The sequence below is a fragment of the Salmo salar genome, chromosome ssa20 (assembly GCF_905237065.1).
Source record: "Salmo salar chromosome ssa20, Ssal_v3.1, whole genome shotgun sequence".
In the NCBI taxonomy this organism is placed as follows: domain Eukaryota; kingdom Metazoa; phylum Chordata; class Actinopteri; order Salmoniformes; family Salmonidae; genus Salmo; species Salmo salar.
Window position 1 is genome coordinate 66,784,806 of NC_059461.1, and position 23,275 is coordinate 66,808,080.

Genomic DNA, 23,275 nt, shown 5'->3' on the forward strand with positions numbered 1-23,275 from the left:
GCTACCCTACAAAAGGAAAGTGTTACATACTGTAGTGACTCATATGCATCACAGTGTGTGTTTGAAGGTGATTTTTGGACCACGGTCGGAGAATTACTGGGCAGTTTAAATTCAATGAACTGGCAGTGGTTTTGGGAGTTCAATTGTAGTTTCAATAAAGATTTTAATACCTTAACATCTGATGTTGTGAGAGATAGCATTATCTCAATTTAACTTAACATGAGAGCCCCAACTATACTTTTGTTCTTTTCTGTGTGAAATAACTACGTGAAACTTACTTTTACTGCATAGTGTGGGATCCTATTGCCAACCCATGTCCACTGTGGATGGTAGTGCAGTATTTTGAATTGAAACCCCTGTGTCATCAGTATTACTGTGACTTACCCAGGGCTTTAATAGTTTTGTATTTTCAGCAGATTCCCTAAAACACAAAACTCATCCCATGTGACTGGTTGTGGCTCAGCATGCTCTATTGTGCCCCGGGGCCGTTTGTTCGCCTGGTTTCCGACACACAAACAAAACTTTCCTGCCAGCCTGGGCAATATTGGGCTCCAGAGTGCTTTGACAACCCCCTTGTAATATTGGAATCTCTGACTTTTTCTCTAAAGGGATAATAAAGGTAAGTTATTACTTAGCTGAGTGGTGTGGGTAAAATGTGATGTCATGTGTTTTGATATAATGTACAGTAGGTGACTTAAAGATCATATTTCTTCATAGAAAAACAGAGAGAACAGAAGAGAGGACAGAAAAGAGATGACAGAAGAGAGAGGACAGAAGAGAAACAGATCAGTCATGTCAGGGTAAATACAGTATATCAAAGCTAAAACTACACTACTGTTCAAAAGTTTGGGGTCACTTAGAAAAGCAAAAAATGTTGGTCCATTAAAATAACATCAAATTGATCAGAAATACAGTGTAGACATTGTTAATGTTGTAAATGACTATTGTAGCCGGAAACTGCAGATTTTTAATGGAATATCTACATAGGCCCATTATCAGCAACCATCACTCCTGCGTTCCAATGGCATGTTGTGTTAGCTAATCCAAATGTATCATTTTAAAAGGCTAATTTATCATTTGAAAACCCTTTTGCAATTATGTTAGCACAGCTGAAAACTGTTGTTCTTATTAAAGAAGCAATAAAACTGGTCTTCTTTAAACTGGCAGCTTCATTAAATAGTACCTGCAAAACACCAGTCTCAACGTCAACAGTGAAGAGGCGACTCCGGGATGCTGGCCTTCTAGGCAGAGTTGCAAAGAAAAAGCCATATCTCAGACTGGCCAATAAAAATAAAGATGGGCAAAAGAACACAGACACTGGACAGAGGAACTCAGCCTAGAAGGCCAATATCCCGGAGTCGCTTCTTCACCGTTGACACTTGTGTTTTGCAAGTACTATTTAATGAAGCTGCCAGTTGAGGACTTGTGAGGCGTCTGTTTCTCAAACTAGACACTAATGTACTTGTCCTCTTGCTCAGTTGTACACTGGGGCCTCCCACTCCTCTTTCTATTTTGGTTAGAGCCAGTTTGTGCTGTTCTGTGAAGGGAGTAGCACACAGCATTGTACGAGATCTTTAGTTTCTTGGCAATTTCTCGCATGGAATAGCATTCATTTCTCAGAACAAGAATAGACTGATGAGTTTCAGAAGAAAGTTCTTTGTTTCTAGCCATTATGAGCCTGTAATCGAACCCACAAATGCTGATGCTCTAGGTACTCAACTAGTCTAAAGAAGGCCAGTTTTATTGCTTCTTTAATCAGAACAACAGTTTTCAGCTGTGCTAACATAATTGCAAAAGGTTTTTCTAAAGATCAATTAGCCTTTTAAAATGATAAACTTGGATTAGTTAACACAGCGTGCCATTGGAACACAGTAGTGATGGTTGCTGATAATAGATCAGCAACTAGATATTCCATAAAAAATTTGCTGTTTCCAGCTACAATAGTCATTTGCAACATTAACAATGCCTACACTGTATTTCTGATCAATTTGATGTTATCTTAAATTGACAAAACTTTCAAAAACAAGGATGTTTCTAAGTGACCCCAAACTTTTGAACGATTGTGTATATAATGGCCATTTGAAAAGACCTACTCTAACAAACTGTCTAAGAGCAGTAGGCCTATGGTAAAACAAGTGGAATATGAATGTATACCTTGTAAGATTATTCTTAGAAAAAATACAATTGATTCAATGTTAAAACGGTCTGTAATGTCCATCCAGACCCTTTCAACTACTCAAAGCAAACAATGTACTTTATGTTGTGTTACTCTATGCTGTATTCACCAGCCATGAGATGTAATTGTATAGAGATGCTTCAGTGTCCCTGACAATTGTGTTGTAGGCTAACTGTCTCCTCTATGTACGCCAGTGTGCTTGGCAGGATGTACAGCTTCATGGGCGGTGGGTTGTTCTGCGCTGGAGTCGGGAACATACTCCTTATTATCTCCACAGCAACCGATTACTGGATGCAGTACCGTCAATCCAACAACTATATGCATCAGGGCCTGTGGCGCTACTGTGTGCCTGGGAAATGCATGACACACACAGATAGCATTGGTAAGCACAACATGTCCCATTTGTCATCAAACGTACTGTAAGTGAAAGAAAGGTATTTATGAGGTCCTATTCAGTCATTTGTTCCATGCTGTGAATATCTAGAGTAAAAAAGCATTTCAACAAAGGAATCAGCTCCTTTTATTTGAGCAGGTTTAGTTGGGAATAAATCTCCATAATTCAACATTTGGTGCAAAATATAGAATATTGTGTAGTAAGTAAATGTTCAGTGATGTCACATCTGAGTAAAGTGTGAAACGTAATTCAGTACTATGGACAGAAATGCCACTAATAATAGTAGTAGTAGTGCTTATTGGGTAAGTAGTACCTGTACTGGGTCTCAGCCTTGTCCTCTCTGTACCCTCTGTCACCAGCGTACTGGGATGCCACCCGTGCCTTTATGATCCTCTCCCTGCTGGCCTGCTTCCTTGGCATCGTGATCGGCGTCATGGCCTTCATACGCTCCTCCTCCTTCAGTGGGTTTGACAAGACGTTTGCTGCCGGCATCCTCTTCTTCATCTCCTGTAAGTGTCTCCGTCTGTCATTTGTCCCTGTAACTCTCTATCAAGCAGAGAAATACAATAAATTACATATTTCTATCCTATCAAGTCTCTGTTGATGGATGTGATGAAAGGAATAAGCAGCATATGATTGACTACTCTCCACAGGCTTCTTTGTGCTGCTGGCGATGGCTGTGTACACTGGGGTGACGGTGAATTACTACGGGAAACGATACGGGAACTGGCGCTTCTCCTGGTCCTACATCATGGGTTGGGTAGCCGTGGTCCTCACCTTCTTCTCAGGTAGGATAATGTGGTTCTGCCAGTAGAGCTAAAAGTGCTTCATTTACAATTGTACATCCCAAATGGCACCCTATTCCCATTAGTGCACTACTTTTGACCAAGGCCCATAGGGCTCTGTTCAAAAGTAGTGCACTATATAAAGAGTAGGCTGCCATTTGAGATGCAACCTACGGCTCAGTCCAACAAGATTCATTTGAAGAAAACAATGTTTGACATCAGTGGATAATCCAGTGGACAGTATACAGTATGCCCAGGAACTGAACGTTAATCTCTTCCTATTTTCTTTTACAGGCATCTTCTACATGTGTGCCTACAGGATGCATGAATGCCCGAGAAACTCCAACTCCCGCTGATCTGACAAAAACACACACAGTTCACACCTGGGTTTGCACACCTAACTACGTCATTTCCTGTTTACCTGACCACTATTGAATAAGCATAATAAAAAGGGTAAAACCAATTGTCTATTCTCCTTTCTATTGAGTGGTATTCATCTGTTTGATAATTAAGAATATGCACCACAGTTATAATTTTGAACGTTTCTTTAAAGCTGCAATATGTAACTTTTTGGGTGACTTGACCGAATTCAAATAGAAATGTGAGTTATAGATCAGTCATTATTGAAAGTCTAAGTGGTAAATCTGTTCTATGTGCACCATTTATATGCTTCCCATGCTTAAGATTAGTTTGTGTGTCTTTTACTACCAGCTTCAAAACAACTAGAAATACAGTATTTTTGGTTATAGAAAATATATTTCACAGTGGTTTAGATTGTACAATGATTCTATACACTATACGTGCTTTTTTTACAAACTGAAATTAGGCGAACTATTATAATTTTTGCAACCAGAAAATGGTGGAGCTATTTCTGCATAGAGCAGCTTTAACATTTAAATTAAACCCTGATTGTCATCAAGACTGTCACAGGTGTTGAAATTAAAGAAGAGTCTGGTAGAAGAATGTGAATTCAAGAGATTTTATTTTTTAAGAGTTACCTTTAGCCAAGAACGCAGTGCAAAGGCAAAAACATTTTGGAGTCACAGAATGCGACTTGTGAAAAACATGCTCTGTATAGTAACCATTCACTGGCTAAACTGAAAACGTTTAACAATAGGTAGAACAGTGCCCATGAAAAAGACTCAATCCATGGTTGCTTTCAGCATAAAATGATGAATGACCAAAATAAACAACAAGTAGTCAATGCAGATTCGGAAAATAAAGGTTCAACCCATTCCAAGCCATAGAATGTGGACCACTATTTAGCCATATCCAATCAAGAGTAAAATAATACTAAATGGTTTAGTCGACTTCCTCAATTGTTGGTCCAGAGGATCCACCTCCTCCGGGTGCGGCACCACCAGCCCCGGGCATCCCTCCAGGCATCCCCCCAGGCATCCCTCCAGGCATCCCTCCAGGCATCCCCCCCAGCACCCTGGTACAGCTTGGTGATGATGGGGTTACAGACCTTCTCCAGCTCCTTCTGGTGGTGCTCAAACTCCTCCTTCTCTGCAGACTACAAGGAGAAAGGAAGAGATTGCAAAATAGAGTGCTCCAACCTTGTTTAACCACCAGATATTTGTTTAATCAAATTACAATGAGGTGAGGGACTCAGAGTGCTATACTTGACTTTAGATATGAACATTAACCCACTCCATTCTGGTTGAAGGACCCAGAGCCCGTACTGTACCTGGTTCTTGTCCAGCCAGCTGATGACCTCATTGCATTTGTCCAGGATCTTCTGTTTGTCCTCGTCGCTGAGCTTGCCCTTGAGCTTCTCGTCCTCCACGGTGGACTTCATGTTGAAGGCGTATGACTCCAGGCCATTCTTGGACGCCACCTTGTCCCTCTGGACATCGTCCGCAGCTTTGTACTGTTCAGCCTCCTGGACCATGCGCTCTATGTCCTCCTTACTCAGACGACCTGTGGAGAGAGGGGCAGACAATGAGATGGAGGCTTTGTTACCAAGCATTGTTAGAGAGGACATCCCTATTTAAAATGTTGTGCATACTTTACAATGCCATAGTGTTTAAAGCTACATTCTGGGATTCAGATGTTCAAGAATCAATGGGTAAATATCAAGAATTGAAATGAACATTGAACAGACTTCCAGATCCCAGACCATAGCTTATGGTTGGACTTTTAAATATAAAAAAATAATATATTTAAATAAATGTATTAATAAATAAACCAAAAATAAGCTTTACTCCTTTTTTGTAAACAATGTGATTGTAAACAAACACTGTATAGCCTCAAAACATGGTTAAAACTATATTTTAACATCATGGGATGGTCAGTCCTTGCATCAATAGCTATGTCTATACATTTGAGAGTGGTTGCATTTTTCCAGCCCCATCCCTCACCTTTTCCCCCAAAACAGTGGCAGGGTGCATGTTTTGTTATTGTTTGAACTGCCGATTTCCCCTTTAACTGTAAGAACTACTAAGTGTACCTTTGTCATTGGTGATGGTGATCTTATTCTCCTTGCCGGTGCTCTTGTCAGCGGCAGACACGTTCATGATGCCGTTGGCGTCAATGTCAAAGGTGACCTCGATCTGAGGCACACCCCGGGGGGCTGGTGGAATCCCACACAACTCAAACTTCCCCAGTAGGTTGTTGTCTTTGGTCATGGCTCTTTCCCCCTCATATACCTTGAGGACAGGACACAGACACACATTCAGGTCAACATTAAAGTGGATACATTTAAAGTCTCATATCAAGTTGTAATGTAAACACTAACAAATAAATGACCATGTAAGTCAAGACTGGTTCAGATCCAGATTCAGCACAAATCTAAAGTTAAATCTCAACTACAGTATATGATAACATTTTGACACTGATGGACACAATCCATTGAGGTACCTAGGAATGAGTCATAGTACGTCCCCCTCACCTGAATGAGCACCCCAGGCTGGTTGTCTGAGTATGTTGTGAAGGTCTGCGTCTGCTTGGTGGGGATGGTGGTGTTCCTCTTGATGAGCACGGTCATGACCCCTCCGGCCGTCTCAATGCCCAGGGACAGTGGCGTGACGTCCAGCAGCAGCAGGTCCTGCACGTTCTCAGACTTGTCTCCGGACAAGATGGCCGCCTGAACAGCTGTCAACAGGCACAGGGGTTGTCACTCATTCTTAAACCATCAAAGCATTTACAATGCCCTTATCCATATTAGTTAAATAAAGGTAAAAAAAATAAAAATATAAACATCGGCCAAATCGGTGTCCAAAAATACCGATTTCCGATTGTTATGAAAACTTGAAATCGGCCCTAATTAATCGGCCATTCCGATTAATCGGTCGACCTCTACAAAGTACAATCAAGTGCTCAACAAACCCCCGACTCAGACGTTGCAAGAGGGAAGACAGATCAGGAAAAGACACAGCTGACCAGAGGGGTTTACTGGGAAAAGCTTTAGATAGAAAAATAAAAGAGCCTCACCTGCACCATAGGCAACCGCCTCATCAGGGTTGATGCTCTTGTTGAGCTCCTTCCCATTGAAGAAGTCCTGCAGCAACTTTTGGATCTTGGGGATGCGTGTGGAGCCTCCCACTAGGACGATGTCGTGAACCTGGGCCTTGTCCATCTTGGCGTCCCTCAGAGACTTCTCCACGGGGTCCAGGGTGCCTCTGAACAGGTCAGCGTTCAGCTCCTCAAAGCGAGCCCTGGTGATGGAGGTGTAGAAGTCGACGCCCTCATACAGAGAGTCAATCTCAATGCTGGCCTGGGTACTGGAGGACAGGGTGCGCTTGGCACGTTCACAGGCGGTGCGCAGACGACGCACGGCCCTCTTGTTATCGCTGATGTCCTTCTTGTATTTGCGCTTGAACTCAGAGATGAAGTGGTTGACCATGCGGTTGTCGAAGTCCTCTCCTCCAAGATGGGTGTCTCCGGCCGTGGACTTCACCTCAAAGATCCCGTCTTCGATGGTCAGGATAGACACATCAAACGTACCTCCGCCTAGGTCAAAGATTAGGACGTTTCTCTCCACTCCCACCTAAAATGATTATAAATGTTTTTAAACGTGAGTTAAATATGCATTTTTGTGAAATTTGTCTCCCAAAACACTTGGTCAACAGGCCTCAGGTATGCATTATAGTTATAAGTATAGTTGTTAGTGTTGATAAATATATATACACATTAACCTTCTTGTCCAGGCCATAGGCGATAGCAGCAGCAGTTGGCTCATTGATGATGCGGAGTACGTTGAGTCCTGAGATAGTCCCTGCATCTTTGGTGGCCTGGCGCTGAGAGTCGTTGAAGTAAGCTGGCACAGTGACCACTGCATTGGTTATAGTCTGCAAGAGGAAAGATTCAGTATACACAAATTAGTAATGCTTCACTAGACAAGACAATCTTCATTTTTTTAATGTGTTAGAAAAATGCATTTATATTTTGTTAAACCATTAGGTAACAACCCAAAGACCATAACATGCGTTGCTATGAAGACAGAGTGATGGGCATGCTCACCTTGCCCAGGTAGGCCTCTGCAATCTCCTTCATCTTGACCAGCACCATGGAGGAGATCTCCTCTGGGTAGAAGGCCTTGGTCTCTCCCTTGTACTCCACTTGGACCTTGGGCCGTGTCGAGTCGTTGATCACTGTAAACGGCCAGTGTTTCATGTCTGCCTGGACGACACTGTCGTCAAACTTCCGCCCTATCAGCCGCTTAGCATCTGGGAGAAGATAAGGGGTTAAACATGAGTTAATGCCACAGATGGAGAGACTATGTAAAGTACATCTTGTATACCGTACATGTTATTTAATCAATTTCTCTAAGTTAATTTCTTACCAAACACTGTGTTTGTGGGGTTCATGGCCACTTGGTTCTTGGCTGCGTCCCCAATCAGCCTTTCTGTGTCTGTGAAGGCGACATAACTGGGTGTGGTCCTGTTTCCCTGGTCGTTGGCTATGATCTCCACTTTGCCATGCTGAAACACACCCACACAGGAGTAGGTGGTGCCCAGGTCAATGCCAACTGCTGGTCCCTTTGACATGGTGTCTGAAAATGAAGAGAGATAACAAAACAAACTGTGGTTGGGCTGGGCAATATGACCAAAATCTCATATCCCGATATAGGTCATTTCATATCCCAATAACAATACATATCACGATATAGCACATTTTCGGGAAATTCAATGAATAAGTAGTTTATATAAAATGACCACATCTAAAGGCCTATTTCTTATTACATTTTAAATTATACTCAACAAATAAAAAGTTACTTAATCATATTTGATTATTTCTCCTTTTATTTAGAACCTTTGAGCAAATTTTCAATTAAGCATGTAACAAAATATTAATGTATAAAATCTAAAAAAGGTAAATAGAAAACACTTCAACTATAGTTGCAAACCAAATGAATAGGCCTAAAATGTGAATATGGTCTAAAATATCCAAACATAATACTCTTTAATAGTAGAACTGTTTGAATTGTAGCAGCAAACAAATGAATACAGGCCTAACAAATATTGGTATAAAAAATACCAAATGTAAACATGGAACACTTTCAAGTTGAAACTATAACAGCAAAATAAGGCTCACAAATAAATAGAAAATATAACAAGTAAACACAACACTCCTTCAAGTTTGAATCATAGCATTATATGAAAACAACCAAAGTGCTGCAAACAAAATAGATATTTGGCAACAATGCTTTAAAATGTTTGCCTTATGTTGCAGAATCTCAGGGAGTTCGTTTTACAGGTTGAGAGCCAGGAATACAAGCTGGTAAACTCTTTCTGGTTTAAGTGATGACCTCTGACATATCACAATGTTCCCACTTGTACTGAACGCCCGCTCTGATGGGGCACTTGTGTCAGGGATGCACAAGTATCTCTTTGCTAGCTTGGCCACTTGTGGGAAATGTGCCTCATGCTGCCTCCACCATACCAGTAGGTTTGCCTCTGGACCAGCCTCCAGTTGGAGATAGAGGTTGAGCTCCTTTTCAATGGACTCTCTGCTTGACCGAGGGGCCGCTTTTTCAAAGTAGCTTCTCAAACTCTTCTTTTTCCTCTTAGCAGGACACTCTGGCTCATCTCTAGCAGCTGCAGCTGATGGAAGGGGGGGCTACCTCTGCTGATGCTGCCTGTTCAGCCACTAGGCTCTCCAGTTCTGCAGTAGCTCTTGCCTTCAAGTAGTCCACCCTCTCTTCTTTAATGTATGTGGTTTTGAACCGAGGGTCAACAAGAGAAGCCATGTCAAGCAGCTCATCGGTGGCCTGGTCATCATACTTCTCATTTAAGTAGTTTAGAATGTGTCGAGTGTTAGCACCAACTCACGAAACCCGTTTTTCGACCGTGTAAATTGGGGCCATGTCTTTGCAGATGTAAGATGTAACGGCAGCTGTTATCTCCTTCCATCTTTGTGATTCTTTGCCATATGGTGTGCCGTGGGCAAAAGCCTCTTGCAACGTCTGAGTCGGGAGTTTGTTGAGCACTTGACTGTACTTTGTAGAGGTCGACCGATTAATCGGAATGGCCGATTAATTAGGGCCGATTTCAAGTTTTCATAACAATCGGAAATCGGTATTTTTGGACACCGATTTGGCCAATGTTTTTTTTTTTTTAACCTTTATTTAACTAGGCAAGTCAGTTAAGAACACATTCTTATTTTCAATGACAGCCTAGGAACGGTGGGTTAACTGCCTTGTTCAGGGGCAGAACGACAGATTTTTACCTTGTCAGCTCAGGGATTCAATCTTGCAACCTTACGGTTAACTAGTCCAACGCTCTAACCACCTGCTTTACATTGCACTCCACGAGGAGCCTGCCTGTTACGCGAATGCAGTAAGAAGCCAAGGTAAGTTGCTAGCTAGCATTAAACTTATCTTATAAAAAACAATCAATCAATCATAATCACTAGTTAACTACACATGGTTGATGATATTACTAGTTTATCTAGCCTGTCCTGCGTTGCATATAATCGCTTAGGTACACGTTGCTCCAACCATAAACATCAATGCCTTTCTTAAAATCAATACACAAGTATATATTTTTTAAACCTGCATATTTAGTTAATATTGCCTGCTAACATGAATTTCTTGCAACAGAGTCAGGGTATATGCAGCAGTTTGGGCCGCCTGGCTCATTGCAAACTGTGAAGACGATTTCTTCCTAACAAAGACAGCCGACTTCGCCAAACGGGGGTTCCTTTTAACATGAGTCTTCAATATTCCCAGGTAAGATGTTTTAGGTTGTGGTTATTAGAGGAATTATAGGACTATTTCTCTCTATACAATTTGTATTTTATATACCTTTGACTATTGGATGTTCTTATAGGCACTTTAGTATTGCCAGTGTAACAGTATAGCTTCCGTCCCTCTCCTCGCTCCTACCTGGGCTTGAACCAGGAACACATCGACAAAAGCCACCCTCGAAGCAGCGTTACCCATGTAGAGCAAGGGGAAACAACTACTCCCAGTCTCAGAGCGAGTGATGTTTGAAACGCTATTAGCGTGCACCCGGCTAACTAGCTAGCCATTTCACATCGGTTACACCAGCCTAATCTTGGGAGTTGATAGGCTTGAAGGGGTGAGTATAATTTGTGGAACGTTCCAACAGGAATCTGTTCCAAAAAACGTATAGTAAAAGGTTGCCAACCAACAACGCATACAAAGTAGCAATGCATACAAACCTAGCTAACTAGCTGCCGAATAGGCATCAACTCACCACACAGCTGATTCTTAATGTTTGTCCATAGGCAAACAGACATGTGAGGACAGACATTTTTCAGAATAAACGTGATGAGTGAAAAACGCAATGAAATAGACCACTCCCTACCCGGTATCTTATTCTGCCGCTATACAACTTTGTATGCGTTGTTTTTTGGAAACCTTGTTATTTACGAAGTTTTTGGAATAGATTCCTGTTGGAACGTTCCACAAATTATACCCACCGAGGTTGATGTCAAAAACAGCGCAATGCTTGAAGCACAGCGAAGGGCTGTTTGAATGAATGCTTACGAGCCTGCTGCTGCCTACCGCCGCTCAGTCAGACTGCTCTATCAAATCATAGACTTAATTATAATATAATAAACACACAGAAATACGAGCCTTGGGTCATTAATACGGTCGAATCTGGAAACTATCATCTCGAAAACAAACGTTTTTTTCTTTCAGTGACATACGGAACCGTTCCGTATTTTATCTAACGGGTGACTAAGTCTAAATATTCCTGTTAGGCATTGATGTTTATGGTTAGGTACATTGGTGCAACGACAGTACTTTTTTCGCAAATGCGCTTGTTAAATCAACCCGTTTGTCGAAGTAGGCTGTGATTCAATGAAAATTAACAGGCACCGCATCGATTATATGCAACGCAGGACACGTTAGATAAACTAGTAATATCATCAACCATGTGTAGTTAACTAGTGATTATGTTAAGATTGATTGGTTTTTATAAGTCTTATGCTAGCTAGCAACTTACCTTTGCTTCTTGCTGCCCTCGCGTTACAGGTAGTCAGCCTGTTAATCCTTGTGGAGTGCAATGTAAGGCAGGTGGTTAGAGCGTTGGACTGGTAACCGAAGGTTGCAAAAACGAATCCTCCCTGAACAAGGCAGTTAACCCCCGTTTCTAGGCCGTCATTGTAAATAAGAATGTGTTCTTAATCTGACTTGCCTAGTTAAATAAAAGGTGTAAATAAAAAATAATTTAAAAATAAAAAAATAAAATCGGCGGCCAAAAATACCGATTACCAATTGTTAGGAAAACTTGTAATCGGCCATTCCGATTAAATCGGTCGACCTCTAATGTCAACACCATACTTTCAAAATCTGAGCTAGCAGTCATATTCATGAATCAAGTCGACAATCTATTGGCAAATCCTTTTTATTCCTTGTCATATGAAGAGAAATTGTAGATAAAACGTATCGGTGCTCATCGGCCATTGGACAAACATTACACAACATGTTGGAAATTGCAAATTCAACAATGAGTGGTTTGGAAGGAATCAGTGGCTAACTGCAAGCATTGCAAAGCAATCCCTAGCCTGCTATTCAGTGGAGTGGGTGTGTGATCCCTATTCTGTGTTTAAGGGTCTCTTTTCCAAGCTTAAAATGATAAACATCCAACATTGGCCATGCTGTCAGTGAAGCATGATTTGTGCCGCGCTCCCAACAACTTGACTCGGAACTGGTAAATCTGACTTCAGCGAGTTCAAGACAACTGGGAACTCAGGGAAAAAACAAGCTCCGACTGGGAAAATACATTTTGAACGGTCATCCAACTTGGAATTTTAAGCAGGGAACTCGGGCCTCTTTCTAGAGCTACATCCTGAAAATCACTGACGTCCTCATGATTCAAACTTTTTCCCCCTGAGTTCCCAGTTGTCTTGAAAACACCATAAATCCAGAGAATGTCAGACTTTGATGACAAAATTTGCCCACAAAAAAGGACTGCCACGCCACCTTCCTGTTCAAGTGAGCACAGCACAACAAGGTGAGTCCAACAATGTATTGTATGCTGCTGCATAAATGATGCAATATGCCAGGTAGATATGTATACTGTAGCCAAGAAAGTAATATTTAGTGCATGTTGTGTAGTAAGTTGTTAGTAGCCCATGTGCCTCACCCTAATAATTTGGTAGATTTTGCCCTCTTAATTTCACCTAATGTTCTGACTTGGTGGTGAACATTTAGCCTATAAACTGTTTTAGAGAAATGTAATCATCGAATGTTGTAAGAGCTTTCATCCTACGGTTCTGACTTGGTGTACAGGGAGAACACTGTAAGAACGATTCTGTCGCTGTACATTTCAAAAGTGCTGAACAAAGTTACATTGACTACATCCGTCCTAGCTCGCTCATTGTCTTAATCGAAATTACGGATTGTCGTCCCCTTATGCCATAGTTTGTACATCTCAATTGCCAGTAGAAACCACATTTCTTTTAAGCAAGTCAGCCTTATCAGCTATGCTTTTTTTTTTTAAAGGCAGTAAATGAGGCTAAATTAACTGTTTCGCTGCCAGACAAGGCTCCGCTGATAGCCAGGTGTAGCGGTGGTAAGGTGTTGATACTGCTGTTGGGACAGCTTTATGTGGGCACCATTATAGTACAATTCATGTATTGTTTAGTGTTGTGTAGTGGCTTTGCTGGCATGCATCCCCCACATTTTTGGGATTGACATACATAACTTTGTTACAAAGAAAACAGGACAGGTTGTACAATTTAATGGTTATGATCTGATTTATTTCAGAAATTCTGACATTGATAAAATGTAGTGTATTTAATTCAACTGCTAGTAATATTTGGTAAATTTCATATTCAAATGCTAATGGTCTAATTCAAAACCTAACTTTTTTCACTCTATAAATTAATTTAAACAATATGGCACTACTTTAAGTGAAAAAACAAAATTCAAACTTGAATTTTTAATGAATACGTTTTGTTTGCATGGCATCCCTGGCAATGTAAATAGTTTGCATGCATACTTGTTTACATGTGACTATTAGTCTTTTGTTTGTTGATATTCGTTTGTTAATAAATAAAATAAAAACATCTCTAGCTTAATTTTATTTGAATTGCTAAAGCAACTCCATGCTTATTATCACTTTAACCAAATGAACATGGATAGAACACATCCTGGAAGCTATTCCTCCTTATCACCTATTTAAATATAAAACAAACATTTTGCCGGGAGTTTGTCACAGAGGACTCGCCCCTGCGCTGCCTCGGTGTGTTGGGAAATTGCTGGAACATTCCGTTCAGCTTCATCACCATCCACTATTGCCAGCCAAGTCACGTAGTCTAGACTAGGTAGGGTTTCCATTAAAATAAGTTTCACACGCAATTATTTAAACTAACGTTTAACCAGCGCATTAAAACATCGATCGAACAAGACAATGGTTCAACTGTATAATGTTGGAAGGCAAACCCAGGTCTTCACACAACGTTAGCTAGCCTAACAAGAGAGCGTCCCTTTATACAGCTAGCAAGCAAACTGAGACTGACATATCCGATGATGTTATCGTTGAAACTATTGATGCACTAGAAAATAATGTAACCACTTTGAACCTGAATCTGGGTTTACAGGAGAAGTTGAATATGGCGATTATCCTACAGGAGACGTTGAATTTTGGAGAATAGCCTAATTTACTGTTCGTAATTTCCAACAACTATAATGCTGATATTCAACAACTTCCATTTCAAAATGCTTACCTTATTAAATATTACAAATCAGCCTGAAAATGTCGCTTCACCCTGAATGGTACAGCAGGACTCTATCCTCGCAGAAACTGACCGGGCTGGTGATTTCCGCAGAACAGTCTAGAACAAACTGAGCGATGTAGCTAGCCAATCAACTGCCAACAGTTGCTTCATCGCGAGCTCAAATGAACCAATTAAAAAATGTCCACAGTAGATAAGTTAGTTGCTATAGTGTTTCCTATTTTTAGAGAAACAGTGTTGGACTGTTCCATAAATTGAGTAGTGTAACTTGTTGAGAAAACCCCCAGTTTTATTTCACCTAATTATAACATTCTGTCATAAAGTTCACATGTTCAACTTAATGAAAGACCATTTTTCCCTTCTCAAGAGAATTTTAAAAAATTATACTATAGCAAGTGCCTAATAAAGCAACAAGGTTGACTGTAAATCAGCCATAAATCCCCTTGTGACAGGGGGAATGGAAGCTTGTGTGTCACATGGAGGCGCAGTTAGTTGAATGCAAGCTTTACTTAAAAAAGTAAATTGTTAAAGGCCCAATTCAGCTTTTTTCATCTAAAAATCAAATAATTTCTGGGTAACAATTAAGTACCTTACTGTGACTGGTTTCCATTTAAAAGGTCAAAAATAAACAAAAATAGCTTTTTAGCAAAGAGCAATTTCTCAAGCAACAATTTTGATGGGACTGTCTAGGAGTGGTCTGACTGGGGAGGGGGAAACTGAAAAAACTTCATCCCACCTAAGCAATTTCATAGTGTTATTCCAACCTCATGGAGTAGAAATACAGTACCAGTCAAAGGTTTGGACACACCTACTCATTCCAGGGTTATTTTTTATTTTTACTATTTTCTCCATTGTAGCATAATACTGAAGACGTCAAAACGATTAAATAACACATATGTAGTAACCAAACAAATCTAAATAGATGTTATATAAGAGATTCTTCAAAGTAGCCACCTTGATGACGGCAGGTAGCCTAGTGGTTATGAACGTTTGGCCAGTAACTGAAAGGTTGCTAGATCGAATCCCTGAGCTGACAAGGTAAACATCTGTCATTCTGCCCCTGAACAAGGCAGTTAATCTTCTGTTCCCAGGCCGTCATTGTAAATAAGAATGTGTTCTTAAATTACTTGCCTAGTTAAATAAAGGTTAAATAAAATTTTAAAAAATGACAGCTTTGCACACTCTTGGCATTCTCTCAGCCCGCTTGGAGTTTTCCAAAAGGCACCTAAATAACTCTCAGACCATGAGAAACAAGATTCTCTGGTCTGATGAAACCAAGATTGAACTATTTGGCCAAGTGTCACGTCTGGAGGAAACCTGGCACCATCCCTAAGGGGAAGCATGGTGGTGGTGGCAGCATCATGCTGTGGGGATGTTTTTCAGCTGCAGGGACTGGGAGACTAGTCAGGATCGAGGGAAAGATGAACGGAGCAAAGTACAGAGAGATCCTTGATGAAAACCTGCTCCAGAGTGCTCAGGACCTCAGACTGCAGTGAATACTCACATAAAGAAGGTATTTCATTTTATTTTTTATTTTTTAATAAATTAGCAAACATTTCTAAAAACCTGTTTACGCTTTGTCATTATGTGGTATTGTGTGTAGATTGTTGAGGATTTTTTTTTATTTAATCCATTTTAGAATAAGGCTGTAATGTAAAAAAAATTGGAATAATTCAAGGGTTCTGAATACTTTCCAAAGGCACTGTATATAACACAGGAAAATCACGTTTTTGACTGCTCTGGGCCATTAGAACATTTCTATCCTGTCTATCTATGGGTAACAGGGTTGACGTATTTGTATTTATTATGGATCTCCATTAGCTGCTTCCAAGTCAGCATCTACTCTTCCTGGGGTCCAGCTAAATTAAGGCCGTTATATACAATTAAAAACGTTATATTACATTTCACTACAGATGTCACAACACATTAAGTGTGTGCTCTCAGGCCACTACTCTACTACTACATATCTACAACACAAAATCCATGTGTACGTGTGTATATTATCATGTGTGTGTACGCATGTGTCAGTGCCTGTGTGTATGACTCTTCACAATTCCCGCTGTTCCATAAGGTGTATGTTTATCTGTTTATTTTAAATTTGATTTTACTGTTTGCAGTTACTTAATGTGGAATAGAGTTCCATGTAGTCATGGCTTTATGTAGTACTGTGCACCTCCCATAGACTCCTCTGGACTTGGGGACTGTGAAGAGACCTCTGGTGGCATGTCTTGTGGGGTATGGATGGGTGTCTGAGTTGTGTGCTAGTAGTTTAAACAGACAGGTTGGTGCATTCAGCATATCAATCTCTCCTCTACTTTGAGCCAGGAAAGATTGACATGCATATTATTAATGTTAGCGCTCCGTGTACATTTAAGGGCCAGCCATGCTGCCCTGTTACGGTCCAATTCTCATGTTCCTAAGTCCCTATTTGTGGCACCTGGCCACACGACTGGACAGTATTCCAGGTGTGTCAAAGCTAGAGACAAATACGTAAGACCTGCCTTGTTGATGGTGCTGTTAAGAAAGCAGACAGACATCTCCCCATCTTACCTACTGTTGCATCAATATGTTTTCACATTGACAGTTTACAATCCAGGGTTACTTCAAGCAGTTTAGTCTCCTCAACTTGCTTAATTTCCACAATATTCATTACAATATTTATTTGAGGTTTAGTGAATGATTTTTCCCAAATACAATGCTTTTAGTTGTATAAATATTTAGGACAAACTTATTTATTGGAAGTTATGCTTGACCTGCTCAGATTTCCACCACAAAACACAAAAAAATTACCCAAAATAATCAAACCAGCTCACCTGCTTTTACACTATGATTTGACACTAACAAGGTTTCCATCCAACCTTTCTATGCGAGTCAAGTTACATAAAAATGTAATGACATGCCTGATTGAAACACGAAATGTTTTGGTAATCTGTCCAAACGTTGACAAAACAAAATATGCTAGACGAGGTGGAATTTTTTTGTGTCTGTGAAATGCTTTTATGTGCAAATATTGATATTGAAGTAAACTTGGAGTCACGCGATGACATGTTGTGTGGTCCTCCCACTACGACTAATCGGGAAAGCCTACAGCAGTTGTTTGTGCTTGGATGAAATTGAACAGGTGAACTAGAGTACACGCGATGAGAGCAGAGAACACGTTCTTGCTTTGTCTCCTCTCCTGCCATCTGCTTGTATCAAATGTATACGTCCCTGCTCCCATGGGAGGTGTGAAGTATAGCTTACTGGCACAGGCATTGTTGTACTGTGGGAGAGATATGTTCCTTGATAAAGGACAGCTCAGCAGAAACACTGACATAACCCTGTGAGTCAGATGGGGGAACGAGACACAGAGAGAGAGAGAGAGACTCACTCTGTGAAAGAAGGTTGGGATTTAGCTAAAGAGGTTGCCTCACTGAACAATTGCTGCCAATTGGCCTTTGTGTCTGGACTGGAACAGGTTGTTAGAGAAAGAAGACATAGTGCTAAGCATATCTGCAGGGAAGAGTTCCATTATCAGAAAAATAATGAAAGATACATGATGGTGGCAGTCCAACATATGTGTTGTTGTTTATGGTTCTTATGTAATGGTAAAAGCATCTCTAGGCCCACAGTAAACAACACCAATGGTGTGCCTTGGAGAAAAATAGATGTTTAGACAGCAAAGGTGAGATCAAAACTGGCATTTATCATTGGATACCACTAGAGTAATTTAACATGCGTTTTTATTGGGCAGTACTAATACAGGCTATTGTAGTGCTGTCTCTGGAGGATCCAGGAAACTCCCTTTCATGTTGGGGTGCTACACAAAATACCCTGGCTCTCTCTTCAATAGGTGTGTCTTTTATTCCTGAACAGGGAGAGAATTGAAAGATTTTCTACATCCAATTAGATGCATGGCTGAGGCGTCTAACCGCCAAACCTGACACATTACGAAAGCCATGCTGTATCAAATAATGACACGTTTATCACCATACAAAAACAATGGCAACAGAATATCTGACGACATCACTTTGTTCACCCTCCGTCTGCTGATCCCAGGTATCAAGAGCATAATTATAGTAATCATTGTAGAGTGTCGAATGTACTTAATATATACTTGAATTGAATGTGCTTATTACATTATGTCTGAGACTATTCATTATGTTGTCCTTACATAACACCATTAATGGCTATTCACACCTTTATGATAACACCTTCCATCCCACCTACCTTCACATCTCCCTATCCCATGGACAGTATGTGCTTGGTGTGGACTTGATTGTAACTCAACTGAAACAGGTGGACAATTTACTTCAATTATGTCATCAAGTTGTTCCTCGAGCACTGAGCTCATCCTGTGGCAGTCTATCTCAGATGCACAACTCTGTTGATGTACATTGGCTATAATCAACACAAAATCATACATTTACTGTCAGAGGATATGTCATGAAATTGTCTTACTTTAAAGTGCATCTGTGTCCTTCATTTCACCCCATGTTGATAAATCACTTTTAGTCTTGCATTCTAAAGCAACATTGTAGGTATGTCTACTGACAGAGATCATTGCTAAAATATGAAAAATGTATAAAAATACTTGATAATTGAAGTATATAGCAATGTTGAAAATACAACAACATGCAGTACTGAGATGTTTCTGAACATCCATATCTCATGTTACTATGTCTTTTGTATGGGATATTCCCTCTCACGCCCCTCTGCTCCTCAGGCCAGTATAAATATAGGGAGCTGGAGACAGAGATAAAGACAAAGTAAGATGAACACCTACAGGTGAGTCTTTGACAACTTCTTTTTTTAGCCATTTCACTGGAATGTCATCAACCAGAATACATATTTGCTTATTTTCTTAATAATAGATGCATGCCAAATGTGTGCTTTAATTAGTGCACAAATGTAAGAAGTGTGCTTGTATTTAATCTATCAATGCAAGATTATTCCGTATAATCTATAATTTCCTGTTTATTTGTGATTTTGTAATTGGCTAGCCTTTCAAAAGGGGATTGTGAGTTTACGGACAAAGTCATATCGATGTGTGATGTTTTTTCAGATAATGGCCTCAGAAGAGGTTGGTGAATGCCTTGGTCCTCATTGTGGTGTGTCTTGTACTTGCAGACTGAGAACAATGTGGCTGCCCCTGCTTGTGTGCCAGCTTTGCCTGATTCTGCGGAGTGAGGCCCAGACACCCAGCACTTTTTGCAACATGCACTCAACATTCAGACCACCAGGTTAGTGAATACACTGCTCAGCTGGTACAAGTACATCCATCCCCTCTTATTTCAACAGAGGTTAGGGTTGTGATAAAACATTTTCACACACATCAACGTCACCAAAATGTCAGGTAATTACTATTATAGTATAACAGTATTACTATTAGTATTGTACCACATTGTGCGCTATTCCTTTGTCTTATCTAATGGTTCCTATCTCTGGTCTTTCCCAGTGAACTCGGACGTCACAGTGACCTGTGGTACTGAGGTTATGGAGTTGAGTATCTTGTTATGCCCAGTCTACTTTGGTGGATACAACGAAACCCTGATGGCCCTCAACGCACAGTTCATCCTCCCCGAGTGCCGTGGAATACCTGACTGGAACATTGACCCTCCAATCCTGAAATTCAATCTGTCAATAACTGCTGATGCTGTGGCTGTCTGCTCCAACACATTCAGGGTAAATCAATTACAGGAATGTATTTACCTGCTTGGTTAATTATGGTGAGAGAAAATTAGTATTTGATTCTTCATGTTGCCACCTATTATTCTAAGCTGGGTGTTTTGAATCTCTTTGTCTTGGCTCCAGATAACCAATGAAGTTGGGACTGGGTTATTTTCTGACTTCTCAAATGTCCAGTTTGTTAATATATCTGGCACCATCAACTCACTGGATCCCAGTGCATCTATTGTCACCAACCGCCGGCAGATCATCTACATGTTCTCCTGTCGCTACCCCCTGCAGTATCTGGTCAACAACAGTAAAGTCACAGTGTGAGTACTTAAATTCATCACCTACTCTACTGTAACTCCCAGTATAATTCTGCATAATTTTGTCTAATGACTCAAACAGCCTGTTCATTATTGAGTGTAAACCATGTACAGTATGTGTCCCTCCCCTTGACTGTCCACAGATCAGGTGTGAGTCTTGCAGTGAGGGACAATGACGGCAGCTTTGTCAGTACACTGAGCATGTGGCTCTACAGTGTAAGTGTCTACCTTCAGCACATTACTGCCAGAAGTACACAGTGCACTTCTATAGGATATGAAGCAATTGTGTTGTGCTTATAATAGACTGGTGTTATGCTGTGAAACAGGACACTGACTACACTCAGCAACTCATTGTCCCAGAGAATGGAATAAATCTGAAGACCAGAATCTTTGTGGGGGTGAAAGCCACCAGTCTAACAGAGAGGTAAGACTATAGACTTTGTCTTGTCAACTGTAACTCAGTGAAAGCCTTTTGTAAAGTACCGTACTGCAAAACTTACAATTTCTCACAAATAAAAAAACTAATATATTTAAGAAAAAAAATGCTGTAGCTATACTGCATTCTAGAATCTGTCCCTCTTTTCCTCTCTAAAGGTTCCACGTTCTGCTTGACCGATGCTATGCAACAACAAGTCCCGTTCCCAACAACAGCACCTACTATGACCTCTTTGTTGGGTGAGTCAGTATTATTCACCCAGTTTAATTTCTATAGATTTATGATAACTCTAACTGAAACTGAAGTATTTTTGGTTTCTGGTCACGCCTAATTTGTGTATGTGTACGGTATGTGTATGACTCATATCTCTTATCTCATCAAAGGTGTACACGTGATCGAAAAACCAGGGTCGAGTTGAACGGAGCGTCTCAGAATGCACACTTCTCCTTTGAGGCCTTCCGTTTCATTGAACACAAGAACATAACCGTCTCCACTTTCTACCTGCACTGTGTCACCCGACTCTGTGAGGTGTCCTCCTGCTCGTCCTTACTGCCCGTAAGTATCAACAGTTAGAAAATAACACACAGGTCACTGCCTTCACTCAGAGAAACAAAAGTAAACATTTTACAATAGTACACAGTGGCGGTCACGATCACATTCACAGTATTGCCCTTGCTCTCTCTCGACATCCGGTTTGTCTACAACAACGTTCAAAGGTTTCAGCTTAACACCTGTTGCCTAGAGTCTGGGTTTCCCAGACTATATTGCCCTCTGTTCTGAAGAACCCTAATTTCTGAGACAACCCTATGATATTCTAAGCGTATCCAACTGAATAGATAAATGTTTCAAACCAATAGGAAATGAAAAATGACTTCCTGTCTGAACTCTGCCTGTTTGATCCCAGAACTGTTCAGGTTCCTCCAGGAGAAAGAGAGAAGCCCAGGGAGTGTTGGCCAATGATCAGGCCACAATCTCCTACGGACCCATCAAGACCAAAGTGGACGACGGTGCGACCATACTGTACCAGTGGTGTGATATGATAGCAGACATTAATGATATATCAGACATGAATTAATGACACTTGATGAGAGTGAAATTGATTAGTCATCTCATTGCTTATACAGAACGAGTAATTAAATGTATTGTAATGTAAGTCACATCATTCTTGACCATCTTATTCTGTTTCCATCTCCTACAGGTCTTCCAACAGCTTCATAATGTAAGAAATTCTACCAAGCTGCCCATGATAATCACAGTCATCAAAGCCTATGCCTTTCAATAAAATAAAGAAATGCACCCATTGGCTACAGTATGTTGATATATCCCTACTTTCTGCCCCTCCAACAGTCTCATTCCAGTCCCAGAGAAGCCCAATGGGCCATGAGGCTGTCAGTACTGCGGTGCTGGTTGTGATTTGTCTCTCCATGGCCCTGTTCATTGGTCTCTTCCTGAGGAGGAGAAGGTTATCCATCCTCCAATGAGATTTGGTCTAGGACCAGGGAAACACTCAGTGGGGTACTTTATATCCCCAGAGCACGTAGACAGCTGTTATGAAGACACGATACAGTGGCAGGTAAAATGAGCAAAGGAGGGTTAGTTCTCAATTCATGAGTAAAGGATGGTTAGTTCTCAATTCATGAGTAAAGGATGGTTCATTTTCAATTAATAAGTAAAGGATGGTTAGTTCTCATTTCATGAGTAAAGCATGGTTAGTTCTCATTTCATGAGTAAAGGATGGTTAGTTCTCAATTCATGAGTAAAGGATGGTTAGTTCTCAATTCATGAGTAAAGGATGGTTAGTTTTCAATTCATGAGTAAAGGATGGTTCATTTTCAATTAATAAGTAAAGGATGGTTAGTTCTCATTTCATGAGTAAAGGATGGTTAGTTCTCAATTCATGAGTAAAGGATGGTTCATTTTCAATTAATAAGTAAAGGATGGTTAGTTCTCATTTCATGAGTAAAGCATGGTTAGTTCTCATTTCATGAGTAAAGGATGGTTAGTTCTCAATTCATGAGTAAAGGATGGTTAGTTCTCAATTCATGAGTAAAGGATGGTTAGTTTTCAATTCATGAGTAAAGGATGGTTAGTTCTTAATTCATGAGTAAAGGATGGTTAGTTCTCAGTTCATGGATTACAATGTTATACACGTTAGTGAGAAAGTATTAAGCAACATTTCATGCATAATGTTGCAGAAACATAGCATTTTGGTTTATGTATACTCAGTAGCCTAAATACAATATTAGTTGAGTCAAGGAACATGTGGAAAGTAAAAAAAAAAACTAAACCAGACACATAGCTACAGTACCGTTTTGGTAACACATTGTTTTGGTAACAATCTGTTTGGTAACA

The 23,275-nt window shown here is 40.5% G+C and overlaps 3 protein-coding genes across 4 annotated transcripts; 2 read left to right on the forward strand and 1 right to left on the reverse strand.

Moving 5' to 3' along the window:
• Window positions 1-367: 367 nt before the first annotated feature.
• LOC106581083 (lens fiber membrane intrinsic protein) lies at window positions 368-3,818 on the forward strand. Of its 2 annotated transcripts, XM_014162796.2 has the most exons (6): window positions 422-619; window positions 718-800; window positions 2,371-2,558; window positions 2,930-3,079; window positions 3,224-3,358; window positions 3,650-3,818. In XM_014162796.2, exons 2-6 carry the CDS (start codon window positions 754-756, stop codon window positions 3,709-3,711), a joined length of 582 nt encoding a protein of 193 aa, XP_014018271.1. In that variant the 5' UTR covers window positions 422-619; window positions 718-753; the 3' UTR covers window positions 3,712-3,818. The 2 variants fall into 2 exon arrangements, with proteins under 2 accessions (XP_014018272.1, XP_014018271.1); XM_014162797.2 differs by lacking the exon at window positions 718-800 and having other exon boundaries at window positions 368-619.
• Window positions 3,819-4,321: 503 nt separating this feature from the next.
• Window positions 4,322-14,582, reverse strand: hsp7c (Heat shock cognate 71 kDa protein). The gene is given in 5 exon segments (NM_001146651.1): window positions 4,322-4,871; window positions 5,046-5,264; window positions 7,906-8,025; window positions 8,142-8,351; window positions 14,504-14,582. Coding segments are annotated over 3 exon segments (357 nt in total). The 5' UTR covers window positions 8,347-8,351; window positions 14,504-14,582; the 3' UTR covers window positions 4,322-4,871; window positions 5,046-5,232.
• Window positions 14,583-19,212: 4,630 nt separating this feature from the next.
• LOC106581082 (zona pellucida-like domain-containing protein 1) lies at window positions 19,213-22,232 on the forward strand. The gene is made up of 10 exons (XM_014162794.2): window positions 19,213-19,279; window positions 19,622-19,734; window positions 19,950-20,176; window positions 20,306-20,490; window positions 20,631-20,703; window positions 20,814-20,911; window positions 21,082-21,162; window positions 21,307-21,478; window positions 21,828-21,930; window positions 22,122-22,232. The coding sequence occupies exons 1-10, from the start codon at window positions 19,266-19,268 to the stop codon at window positions 22,139-22,141; spliced, it is 1,086 nt and encodes a 361-aa protein (XP_014018269.2). The 5' UTR covers window positions 19,213-19,265; the 3' UTR covers window positions 22,142-22,232.
• The last annotated feature ends 1,043 nt before the right edge of the window (window positions 22,233-23,275 follow it).